At 45.8% G+C, this 13,381-nt stretch overlaps 1 protein-coding gene across 1 annotated transcript in view; it reads right to left on the bottom strand.

Annotated features, from left to right (window-relative positions):
* The window catches only part of RASSF5 (Ras association domain family member 5), a 59,845-nt gene extending 50,767 nt beyond the window's left edge, over positions 1-9,078 (bottom strand). Inside the window, exon 1 of the mRNA XM_029572724.1 lies at positions 8,774-9,078. Coding sequence (XP_029428584.1) covers positions 8,774-9,020 — 247 coding nt within the window. The 5' untranslated portion in view covers positions 9,021-9,078. The remainder of the gene's footprint in view (positions 1-8,773) is intronic.
* Positions 9,079-13,381: the final 4,303 nt, after the last annotated feature.

Raw genomic sequence — 13,381 nt, 5'->3', positions numbered from 1 at the left:
CTATTCTCTAAGTGAACCTAATAGCAGGTAATGGACTTCTCCTCCAAGAACTTATCCAATCCTTTTTTAAACACAGCTATACTACCTGCACGAACCACATTCTCTGGCAACAAATTCCAGAGTTTAATTGTGCGTTGAGTAAAAAAGAACTTTCTCCGATTAGTTTTAAATGTGCCCCATGCTAACTTCATGGAGTGTCCCCTAGTCCTTCTACTATCTGAAAGAGTAAATAACCGATTCACATCTACCCGTTCTAGACCTCTCATGATTTTAAACACCTCTATCATATCCCCCCTCAGTCGTCTCTTCTCCAAGCTGAAAAGTCCTAATCTCTTTAGTCTTTCCTCATAGGGGAGTTGTTCCATTCCCCTTATCATTTTGGTAGCCCTTCTCTGTACCTTCTCCATCGCAATTATATCTTTTTTGAGATGCGGCGACCAGAATTGTACACAGTATTCAAGGTGCGGTCTCACCATGGAGCGATACAGAGGCATTATGACATTTTCCGTTTTATTCATCATTCCTTTTCTAATAATTCCCAACATTCTGTTTGCTTTTTTGACTGCCGCAGCACACTGAACCGACGATTTCAATGTGTTATCCACTATGACACCTAGATCTCTTTCTTGGGTTGTAGCACCTAATATGGAACCCAACATCGTGTAATTATAGCATGGGTTATTTTTCCCTATATGCATCACCTTGCACTTTTCCACATTAAATTTCATCTGCCATTTGGATGCCCAATTTTCCAGTCTCACAAGGTCTTCCTGCAATTTATCACAATCTGCTTGTGATTTAACTACTCTGCACAATTTTGTGTCATCTGCAAATTTGATTATCTCACTCGTCGTATTTCTTTCCAGATCATTTATAAATATATTGAACAGTAAGGGTCCCAATACAGATCCCTGAGGCACTCCACTGTCCACTCCCTTCCACTGAGAAAATTGCCCATTTAATCCTACTCTCTGTTTCCTGTCTTTTAGCCAGTTTGCAATCCACGAAAGGACATCGCCACCTATCCCATGACTTTTTACTTTTCCTAGAAGCCTCTCATGAGGAACTTTGTCAAACGCCTTCTGAAAATCCAAGTATACTATATCTACCGGTTCACCTTTATCCACATGTTTATTAACTCCTTCAAAAAAGTGAAGCAGATTTGTGAGGCAAGACTTGCCCTGGGTAAAGCCATGCTGACTTTGTTCCATTAAACCATGTTTTTCTATATGTTCTGTGATTTTGATGTTTAGAACACTTTCCACTATTTTTCCTGGCACTGAAGTCAGGCTAACCGGTCTGTAGTTTCCCGGATCGCCCCTGGAGCCCTTTTTAAATATTGGGGTTACATTTGCTATCCTCCAGTCTTCAGGTACAATGGATGATTTTAATGATAAGTTACAAATTTTTACTAATAGGTCTGAAATTTCATTTTTTAGTTCCTTCAGAACTCTGGGGTGTATACCATCCGGTCCAGGTGATTTACTACTCTTCAGTTTGTCAATCAGGCCTACCACATCTTCTAGGTTCACCGTGATTTGATTCAGTCCATCTGAATCATTACCCATGAAAACCTTCTCCATTACGGGTACCTCCCCAACATCCTCTTCAGTAAACACCGAAGCAAAGAAATCATTTAATCTTTCCACGATGGCCTTATCTTCTCTAAGTGCCCCTTTAAACCCCTCGATCATCTAACGGTCCAACTGACTCCCTCACAGGCTTTCTGCTTCGGATATATTTAAAAAAGTTTTTACTGTGAGTTTTTGCCTCTACAGCCAACTTCTTTTCAAATTCTCTCTTAGCCTGTCTTATCAATGTCTTACATTTAACTTGCCAATGTTTATGCTTTATCCTATTTTCTTCTGTTGGATCCTTCTTCCAATTTTTGAATGAAGATCTTTTGGCTAAAATAGCTTCTTTCACCTCCCCTTTTAACCATGCCGGTAATCGTTTTGCCTTCTTTCCACCTTTCTTAATGTGTGTAATACATCTGGACTGTGCTTCTAGAATGGTATTTTTTAACAATGACCACGCCTCTTGGACATTTTTTACTTTTGTAGCTGCTCCTTTCAGTTTTTTTCTAACAATTTTTCTCATTTTATCAAAGTTTCCCTTTTGAAAGTTTAGCACGAGAGCCTTGGATTTGCACACTGTTCCTTTTCCAGTCATTAAATCAAATCTGATCATATTATGATCACTATTGCCAAGCGGCCCCACCACCGTTACCTCTCTCACCAAGTCCTGTGCTCCACTGAGAATTAGATCTAAAATTGCTCCCTCTCTCGTCGGTTCCTGAACCATTTGCTCCATAAAGCTATCATTTATTCCATCCAGGAACGTTATCTCTCTAGCGTGACCCGATGATACATTTACCCAGTCTATATTGGGGTAATTGAAGTCTCCCATTATTACTGCACTACCAATTTGGTTGGCTTCCCTAATTTCTCTTAGCATTTCACTGTCCATCTCACCATCTTGACCAGGTGGACGGTAGTATACCCCTATCACTGTAGTCTTCCCTGATACACAAGGGATTTCTAACCATAAAGATTCAATTTTGTATTTAGTCTCATGCAGGATGTTTATCCTGTTGGACTCTATGCCATCCCGGACATAAAGCGCCACACCTCCTCCCGACTGCTCCTCTCTGTCATTGCGATATAATTTGTACCCCGGTATAGCACTGTCCCATTGGTTATCCTCTTTCCACCATGTCTCTGAGATGCCAATTAAGTCTATGTCATCATTTACTGCTATACATTCTAATTCTCCCATCTTACTTCTTAGACTTCTGGCATTAGCATACAAACATTTCAAAGTTTGTTTTTTGATTGTATTTTTATTCTGCTTTTTAATTGATAGGGATAAGTTAGAATTTTTTAGCTCAGGTGAGTTTTTAGTTACAGGCATTTGGACTACTTTTCTAATTATTGGAACCTCACTGTCGGGATGCCCTAATTCTAGTGCATCATTAGTATCCTTTAAAGATACATCTCTCCGAACCATGCGCTGCTGAGCGACTGTCGGCTTTCCCCTTTGTTCTAGTTTAAAAGCTGCTCTATCTCCTTTTTAAGGGTTAGCGCCAGCAGTCTGGTTCCATCCTGGTTAAGGTGGAGCCCATCCCTTCGGAAGAGACTCCCCCTTCCCCAAAAGGTTCCCCAGTTCCTAACAAAACTGAATCCCTCTTCCTTGCACCATCGTCTCATCCACGCATTGAGACTCCGGAGCTCTGCCTGCCTCTGGTGACCTGCGCGTGGAACAGGGAGCATTTCAGAGAATGCTACCCTGGAGGTTCTGGATTTAATCTTTCTACCTAAGAGCCTAAATTTGGCTTCCAGAACCTCCCTCCCACATTTTCCTATGTCGTTGGTGCCCACGTGTACCACGACAGCCGGCTCCTCCCCAGCACTGTCTAAAATCCTATCTTTTAACCAGTTTGTAATCCACGAAAGGACATCGCCTCCTATCCCATGACTTTTTAGTTTTCGTAGAAGCCTCTCATGAGGGACTTTGTCAAACGCCTTCTGAAAATCTAAATACACTACATCTACCGGTTCACCTTTATCCACATGTTTATTAACCCCTTCAAAAAAAAGAAGCAGATTTGTTAGGCAAGACTTCCCTTGGGTAAATCCATGTTGACCATGTTCCATTAAATCATGTCTTTCTATATGCTCTACGATTTTGATCTTGAGAATAGTTTCCACTATTTTTCCCAGCACTGAAGTCAGGCTCACTGGTCTATAGTTACCTCAATCGCCCCTGGAGCCTTTTTTAAATATTGGGGTTACATTGGCCACCCTCTAGTCTTCAGGTACAATGGATGATTTTAATGATAGGTTACAAATTTTAACTAATAGATCAGAAATTTCATTTTTTAGTTCCTTCAGTACCCTAGGATGCATACCATCTGGTCCAAGTGATTTGCTACTCTTTAGTTTGTCAATTTGGCCTACTACATCTTCCAGGTTCACAGTGATTTCCATTCAGTTCGTCTGACTCATCACCCCTGAAACCCATCTCCGGAACTGGTATCTCCCCAACATCCTCATTAGTAAACATGGAAGCAAAGAATTCATTTAGTCTTTCTGCAATGGCCTTATCTTCCCTAAGAGCCATTTCAATGTATTACAATGTATTTCAATGTATTACAGATACATTGAAATCCAATGTATCTGTAAAGCCTGTTGCTGTTAAATGTTTTACTTTTTAAACTGTTATATGTAAAGCCTGTTGCTAAATTATTGTTTAACTGTAAACCGAGGTGATGTATAACTATACGTACCGCGGTATAAAAGAATCAATCAATCAATCAATAAATAAATAAAATGAGCCCCTTTAACCCCGCGGTCATCTAATGGTCCAACTGACTCCCTCACAGGTTTCTTGCTTTGGATATATTTAAAAAAAGGGGTGTTTTTTTAATGAGATTTTGCCTCTATGGCCAACTTCAATTCAAATTCTCTCTTTGCCTGTCTTATCAATGTTTTACACTTAGCTTGACAATGCTTATGTTTTATCCTATTTTCTTCAGATGGATCCTTCTTCCAATTTTTGAAGGATGTTTTTTGGGCTAAAATAGCCTCTTTCACCTCACCTTTTAACCATGACTGTAATCGTTTTGCCTTCCTTCCACCTTTCTTAATGTGTGGAATACATATGGACTGCGCTTCTAGGGTTGTATTTTTAAACAATGTCCAAGCCTTTTGAACACTTAACCTTTGCAGCTGCACCTTTCAGTTTTTTTCTAACTATTTTCCTCATTTTATCAACATTTTCCTTTTGAAAGTTTAGTGTTAGAGCTGCAGATTTACTTATTGTCCCCCTTCCAGTTATTAGTTTAAATTTGATCACGTTATGATCACTGTTGCCAAGTGGGCCCCACCACCGTTACCTCTCTCACCAAATCATACATTCCACTAAGAATTAGATCTAAAATAGCTCCCTCTCTTATTGGTTCCTGAACCAAATGTTCCATGAAGCAGTCATTTATTACATCCATGAACTTTATGTCTCTAGCAAGTCCTGATGTTACATTTACCCAGTCAATATTGGGCTAATTGAAATCTCCCATTATTATTGCACTGCCAAATTGGTTTGCTTCCCTGATTTCTCTTAGCATTTCATCACCTGTCTGACCATTTTGTCCAGATGGATGTAGTATACTCCTATTACTATACTCTTACCCAACACACATGGGATTTCTACCCATATAGATTCTACTGAGCATTTACTCTCTTGTATGATCTTTATCCTGTTAGACTCTATACCCTCCCGGAGATAAAGTGTCACACCCCCACCAAGCTGATCCTCCCTATCATTGCGATATAATTTGTACCCTGATATAGCACTGTCCTATTGGTTATCCTCCTTCCACCAAGTCTCTGTGATGCCAATCATGTCAATCATTTGCTGCTATACACTAACTCTCCCATCTTACTTCTTAGACTTCTGGCATTGGCATACAGACATTTCAAAGTGTGGTTTTTGTTTGTATTAACAACCTGCTTTTCAGTTGTTTGGGATAATTTGGAAATCATTAGCTTCGGTGATTTTTTACATATAGGCACATGGACTACGTTTGCTTTTATTGGAACCTCTCTGTTGGGATGCCCTAAACTCTCCTGTTTCATTAATATCCTTCAAGGATACATTCCTCTGAACCATGCACTGCTGAGTGACTGTCTGCTTTCCCCCTTGTTCTCGTTTAAAAGCTGCTTTATCTCCTTTTTGAAAGTTAGTGCCAGTAGCTTGGTTCCACTCTGGTTAAGGTGGAGTCCATCCTTTTGGAAAAGTCTCACCTTTCCCCAAAAGTTTCCCCAGTTCCTAATAAAGCTGAATCCCTCTTCCCTGCACCGTCGTCTCATCCACGCATTGAAACTCTGGAGCTCTGCCTGCCTCTGGGGACCTGCATGTGGAACAGGAAGCATTTCAGGAAGCAGTTACTACCCCTAACTAATTAAGCATTTCATAACTGCTGCAATAAGCAAGCTACTCCCATGCTTATTTGTTTACCCAGACTATGAAATTCAGTCCTTGTTGTTTGTATATATAAATCCACTTTTCTTCATTCCCCCTGCCATTGAAGCAGAGAGCTAAGCTGGATATGCATTGAAATTAATTGGTTTGGGGTAGTAACTGCTGTAACAAGCAAGCTACTCCCCGCTTTTTTGTGAATGCAAATCCTTTTTTCCACATTTCCTCTTGCTGTTGAAGCATAGAGGAATGTTGGAGTTGCATTAACCATGTGTTTGTTTATTGAATAAGGGTATTATCTCCAGGTATTAGCCGTCATTCCCACGAGCCACCCTCTGGACTTTATGGATCCACAGTGTTTATCCCACGCCCCTTTGAAGTCCTTCACAGTTCTGGTCTTCACCACTTCCTCCGGAAGGGCATTTCAGGCATCCACCTCTCCCAGTATCACAAGGTCCCTCCTGCAGCTCCTCATGTCCCCTGCTGTTTTAGCAACTTTGAATAATAAAGGTGCCAATGCAGTATTATGCGCGCGTTTTTTTAACACCCACACATCCCCTCTTTTGGGTGCTCAAACTCGTATTCTATCGAGCTGGTGCGCTAAAAGGGACGTACAATGAATGGATAATCTGCAGGTCCCCAGCGCGTCCATGCCATCGAGCGCCCAGGAGAAGTGGCTGTCAGCGGGTTAGGAAGACGGACACTTGTAAATTGAATGTCGCTTTTTCTAACCTGCTCTGTCAATTTTTTTTCCTTTTTCCATGTTGCAGCTTTCTGTGGTTTCTCCTGCTTAATACCGCAACAATATTAAGCAGGGGGAACCACAAAAAAAACCCAAAATGCTTTTTTTGCTCCTCTGTGCATGGCTTGGGGCGCCTCAACACCAGCTCCGAGCCGGCGTTAGTTTTTGAACGTTAAAATGTGCGTCAGCCGCACATTTTTTTTTTTTTTTTTTAAATCGGGAGCACTAACTAATAGTAACTGCCTCATCAACATGGCATTTGCGTACGAGGAGCGCTATTAGCTACGCAACGGTATGGATGCAAGTTTTGGACGCGCTAATCCCGATATTACATTGAGCGCAGTCTAGTGCGTCCAACCGGACGTTTAGCGGTGTGCTGAGCTCAGCGCCCAATCCTGCATCGGCCCCTTTGTGTCATCTGCAAATCTGATCACCTCACAGTCCTTCCCTTTCCAGATCACTGATGAATCTGTTAAACAGCACAGGTCCCAGTACCGATCCCTGGGGCACTCCACTTATGACCCTTCTCCATTTGGAAACCTGACCATTCAGTCTCACCTTCTGTTTCTGGCCTTTTAAGCAGGTCTCAGTCCAGAACAGGACCCTGCCTCCTATCCCACAACTTGTTAATTTCCTGAGCAGTTTCTCTTGGGGGACTTTGTGTAATGCCTTCTGAAAGTCCAGACACAGCGTATTGACCTGCTCACCTTTAACCACGTGTTTATGTACACCTTCAAAAAAAAGAGTCTGATTTGTAAGATAAGATTTCCCTTTGCTAAAACCATATTGACTCTTCCCATGTCTATGTATAGGGAGTGAAACTGTTAAGAAAAACAGGTGGGGTCCTTACAGTGCCTACAAACTGTTCTGGGCTCATACCGGTCCCTGCTACGAGGTCTTCTCGGAGTCAAGTTGTTTGGGTCAGTAATTTTGTTTTTAGGAGTGACTGCTACCATTTTACCCAGCACCAATGTCAGGCTCACCGGTCTATAGTTTCCCAGATCACCTCTGGAGCCCTTTTTTTTTTTTTTAAAGGATTAATTGTCATTCCATTGGTCACCTCCAGTCTGCAGGTATCCCGGCCTCTTTAGGTGGCTGGGATAAGTGCTGGGGCCTCCTTCCAGGCTCCTGCATTCATGGCCTTTAAATCCAGCTATTAGGCGTGGCCCTAGAACTGTCAGCCCCTTACCCGAGGGCCTGTGAACCCACCTCCACAGTCAGGCAGGACAGGGGAAAGCCCCAGGATGCCACCGGCTCCTGCTGAGGTCAGCAGCCCTCGCCCTTCTGAGACCATTACCCGGGGGGGGGGGGGGGGGAGCTTGCCTTCTGCCTCCCTGCTCCTAACCCACCTCTCCTGCCTTTGTACCCTGGCAGTCCCACCCCCAACCACTGCCTATGCAATAAAATAAAATCTGCAGAAGGAGAAAGGAGAATGGGCACCAGTCTCAGGCAGATTCAGCAATTCCTTTCCCTGCAACGTCTGAAGCAGCATCAGGATCCTTCATGGAAATATCCTCCAGATCCCGACCGGCTGCATCCCTCCCCCGCCAGGGCTCGCAGCTGAGCCAGTCCTGGTTTTCCTTCCCTGCAGGCAGCTCAGCTTGTGCCTCTGGACATAGGGCTAGAGGGTCACCCCGTCTTGAAGTCTAAACTGACCGTCAGGGCCATGGGCCCGGGAGCGGCGCCCTGGGTACTGGAGCCGAGGGGATCCATAGGCGCTGCTGTAGGGAGGGGGGGGGGGGGGGGATCGAGGACATTAAAGAGCTGGCGTCAGGCAGGGCAGCGGAACCGGTGCCGAGATCGGATCCCATTACACAGAGCAGGGGACGTTTTCCACGGCTCCTTCAATTCCCTTCGCTTCTCTCTCCTGGCTCCGTTTTTCTCTTAATGGCTTCGCATATCACGGGGCAAGGACACGCGCCGGACCGGGTCCGGTTCTCCTGCGGGCAGGGTCTATGCAGCACTGAGAAGCAACGTCCCCCCCGCCCCCGCTCCCAGCCCAGCCCAGCCAAAGCAGAAGGAAAGGGATCGGTCCGGTCCGGTTCTACTCACGCTCGCAGCGCAGCGCCTGCCCGTGCACCGGGGTCCCGCACAGGTCGCACCAGCCGCGCCAGCCCGGGCAGCGGCCGAACCGGTGGCCCTGGCCCGTCTCCTCCGGTACCCGCGGGTCCCGCGGCTGCTCGAAGATGGTCCGCACGTCGGGGAGGCGCGACGAGGCCCCGCTGGACCGGAGCCGGAGGCGCCGGGGCCGCAGCATCCGCAGCGAGAGCCGCCGCTGCTGCACGGCCAGGGACGCCATGATCGGGCCGGGGCAGCCCGGACCCGCCGCCGCCCCCCACCCCCGCTCTTAAAGGGCCCGCAGGGCGCCGGCCCCGCCCCCGGGGGCGGAGCCTCGGGCGCCCCGCCCCTCCCGCTGCAGGAAGGCAGAGCTCGGACCGCACAGAGCAAGCGGGGGCAGAACGGGCTCCCCCCACCACCCCAAGACGCACATCCCCTGGGGAAAAGGCCATTGACCTGCCCAAAAGACGGGCTCTGTGCGTCACTCTTTTTGTAGGTTCCTGTTCCCTAGAGCTTACCCTCTAGGCCAGAGAGAGACAGGGCACATAGCAAAAACAAGAGCACAATGGAGGATTTCAGGAGAACTCCTGTTCTGGATGTAATTAGTGAGCTTCCTCTTCTGCTTTCGTTAAATAGAAAGAAACATTAAAATGACAGCAGCAAAGGAGCAGATGGTCCATGCAGTCTGGCCCGCAAGCTTCTGGTAGCACCCGCCGGACCGTGCAGGTCACCCCCATGCTTGTCACTTTCCCACACTTTAAAAATCAGGGCCCTCATTTCTTGCTGTTTGAATCGAAGTTCACATTAAGCCCTGCCACTGAGGCAGAGAGCAATGGTGGAGGTGTATCAAAGGGTCAGGCTCATTGGTTAAGGGCAGTAACCCCCATGCACTCTTTTCCTCATTCCCATCCTCCAGCCTTTAGGGATCCTCAGTGTTTATCCCATGCCCCTTTGAATTCTTTCACTGATTTAGTCTTCACCACCTTCTCCAGGAGGGCATTCAGGCATCCACCACCCTCTCCCTGAAGAAACATTTCCTGATGTTGGTTCTGAGTCATCTTCGCTGGAGTTTCATTTTGTGACCCCTAGTTCTACTGATTTCTTTCCAACAGAAAAGGTTCAAAGTTTGTGCATCGTTAAAACCTTTCAGGTATCTACAGGTCTGTATCCTATCCCCCTGCCTACACCTCCAGGGTGAACATATTCAGATCCTTCAGTCTCTCCCCATAGGTTTTCTAATACTGACCCTACCCCATTTTGGTAGCCCTGCTCTGGCCCACCTCCATCCTGTCTGAGATAAGAGCTCCAAGGACCTGTACAGAGGGATTATCACCTCCTTTTTTTCTTACTGGTTATTCCTCTCTCTATGCAGCCCAGCATTCTTCTGGCTTTAGCTATCGCCTTGTCACATTGCTTCACCATCTTCAGATCGCCAGACACTGTCACCCCAATGTCGCTCTCTTGGTCCATACACATCAGTCTTTCACCCCATCACATACAGCTCTTTTGGATTACTGCACCCCAGCTGCACGACTCTGCACTTCTTGGCATTGAATCCCAGCTGCCAAATCTTTGACCACTCTTCACACTTTCTTAAATCTCTTTTCATTCTCTCTGCTCCTTCAGGCGCATCAATTATTTTGCATAATCCTGGTAGCACTTGCAGACAAACTTTGCCTTCTATCCCTTCCGCAAAGTTGCGCACAAAGACAATGAACAGAACCGGTCCCAACACCGCTCCCTGTGCCGCTCCACTTAACACCGCTCTCTCGTCAGAGCAGGTTCCATTCACCATCAGGCGCTGTCTTTTATCCATTAACCAGTTTGTAATCCAGGCCACCAGCTCGGCACTCACTCCCAAGCTTCTCATTTTATTCACAAGCCTCCTGTTTGGGACCGTATTAAAAGCTTTGCTGAAATCCAAGTAGATCACATCGAGTGCTCTTCCCTGATCCAATTTTTAAGTCACTCAAAAAAAGCAATCAGATGTGTCTGGCAGGACCTTCCCCTGGTGACTCCATGCTGCCTCAGGTCCAGCAATCCTCCTGACTGTAGATAGTTCACTCTCCTTTCCTTCAGCAGAGTCTCCATTACTTTTCCCACCACCGAGGTGAGGCTAACCTGCCTGTAGTTTCCAGCCCCCTCTCTGCTCCCACTCATGTGAAGCGGGACCACCACCGCTCTCCTCCAATCCTGCGGCACCGCTCCCGTTTCCAGGGATCTATTGAACCCACCAGCACATCTCAGCTCCCTCAGTATCCTGGGATGAACCTCATCCGACCCCGTGGCCTTGTCCACTTTCAGTCTTCCTAGCTCTTCCCCTACATTCTCTTCTGTAAACGGGGTTTCATCTACTCTCATCTCCATGTACAGTCTTGTCAACCTTCACTGGTCCTTCCCCGGGGTCTTCCTTAGTGAACACCAAAGAAAGTATTAATATTTCCACCATTTCCTTAGCTGTCTGATCTCAGATGATGGGGAATTGCCACAGGGATGAGACAGCAGCATGAAAAGGTCATGACTCAAGCACCTGAGACAGAGGCAGCTCCGCTCCCTGCCCCTTCTGCTCACCTTTCCCACACGGTGCTCTGAGGACTATTTTCCTCACCGACATCGGGGAGTTCATCTTCACAGGGATTTCTGCACGTAAAACCCAGATTAAGCATGTAAATCACCTTTTAAGTGGAGGTAGTGACAGAACGAGAAGCTCAACTTCACGAGACATGAAACAGAGTTTTATTTGTTATTGGACCGAGACTGTGGATTGAGTTACTGGCGGGATTTGAAAATCTTCCAGAAAATGCACGAGGCATTTTTATTTAGGGAAGCAGTTCCTATTAGCTAGAGCTTAGGTTTTGCTACTGTGATTTTAATTTATTTATTTATTGAGTTTATATACCATCATTCGGTTTCGCCATCACAATGGTTTACAAAGTTTCGATGTTTAACAGAGTTTCCAAAAGATTCATGCGATTGTTAACAAAGATATTGTAGGCTTTATAAACGTAGTTCGGATGTCAAACTAGACAGGTTCTATTACGTGCTTGCATTGGTTCCACATTTGCATAGGGCCAGTAGGATTAACGACGCAGGTTCTATTACGTGCTTGCATTGGTTCCACGTTTGCATAGGGCCAAGTAGGATTAACGATACAGGTTCTATTACGTGGTTGCATTGGTTCCACGTTTGCATAGGGCCAGTAGGATTAACGACGCAGGTTCTATTATGTGCTTGCATTGGTTCCATGTTTGCATAGGGCCAGTAGGATTAACGATACAGGTTCTATTACGTGCTTGCATTGGTTCCACGTTTGCATAGGGCCAGTAGGATTAACGATACGGGTTCTATTAAGTGCTTGCATTGGTTCCACGTTTGCATAGGGCCAAGTAGGATTAACGACGCAGGTTCTATTACGTGCTTGCATTGGTTCCACATTTGCATAGGGTCAGTAGGATTAACGATATAGGTTCTATTACGTGCTTGCATTGGTTCCACGTTTGCATAGGGCCAGTAGGATTAACGACGCAGGTTCTATTACGTGCTTGCATTGGTTCCACGTTTGCATAGGGCCAGTAGGATTAACGATACAGGTTCTATTACGTGCTTGCATTGGTTCCACGTTTGCATAGGGTCAGTAGGATTAACGATACGGGTTCTATTAAGTGCTTGCATTGGTTCCACGTTTGCATAGGGCCAAGTAGGATTAACGACGCAGGTTCTATTACGTGCTTGCATTGGTTCCACATTTGCATAGGGTCAGTAGGATTAACGATATAGGTTCTATTACGTGCTTGCATTGGTTCCACGTTTGCCTAGGGCCAGTAGGATTAATGATACGGGTTCTATTACGTGGTTGCATTGGTTCCACGTTTGCATAGGGCCAGTAGGATTAACGACGCAGGTTCTATTACGTGCTTGCATTGGTTCCACGTTTGCATAGGGCCTGTAGGGAGGGAAGTAATATCTGCGAGTCATTGGGTGCTTTGCTAGGCATTGGAAAACATCCAAGTTTTTACTTCTTTTTTGAAGGTTTTTTAATAGTGTGTTTAGTGGGTTTTAGGATTGTTTTATGTTGAATATGGAAGCCGCCTAGCCTAATTCTTCTTATTATAGGTAGACTACAAATATTTTAAATAAATAAAAATAAAATAAGACAGGGAACTCACTTATGCACACTCAGGCATTCGCAGGGAGCCCTAACTGTCCATGTTACACCTGCTCGTGCACAGATGTGGGACAGATGTGGGCCGGTATACGGAGGACATAGCAGACGTAGGCACATGAATCTGCATCGAAGGGCTGTGGGCAGTTTGCCTTCCTGTTTATTTTTCACTTTCGGTTTTCCTCTCATTATCACCGAGCCGAGGGGGCTTTACGAGCTTTAAAAGCTGAGAACTTCCCTGCCCACAGGGGGATTTCCTCTGTCGTCAGGCCTGGGAGGCTGTGACCTTCACATCAGCCCCAGAATCTTCCAATGCATTTCTCCTTCCTGCTTGAAGTGGACAAGTCCCTGGCGGACTCATAGCAGCGGAGAGAAAGCACGTGGAGCCAGGGCCTGTGGCTAATCCTGTAGGTTCATAATGGGCAGCACCACACGGATCA

Source organism: Rhinatrema bivittatum, chromosome 12, assembly GCF_901001135.1.
Source record: "Rhinatrema bivittatum chromosome 12, aRhiBiv1.1, whole genome shotgun sequence".
Lineage (NCBI taxonomy): Eukaryota > Metazoa > Chordata > Amphibia > Gymnophiona > Rhinatrematidae > Rhinatrema > Rhinatrema bivittatum.
This window is presented reverse-complemented; position numbering and strand designations above follow the sequence as displayed.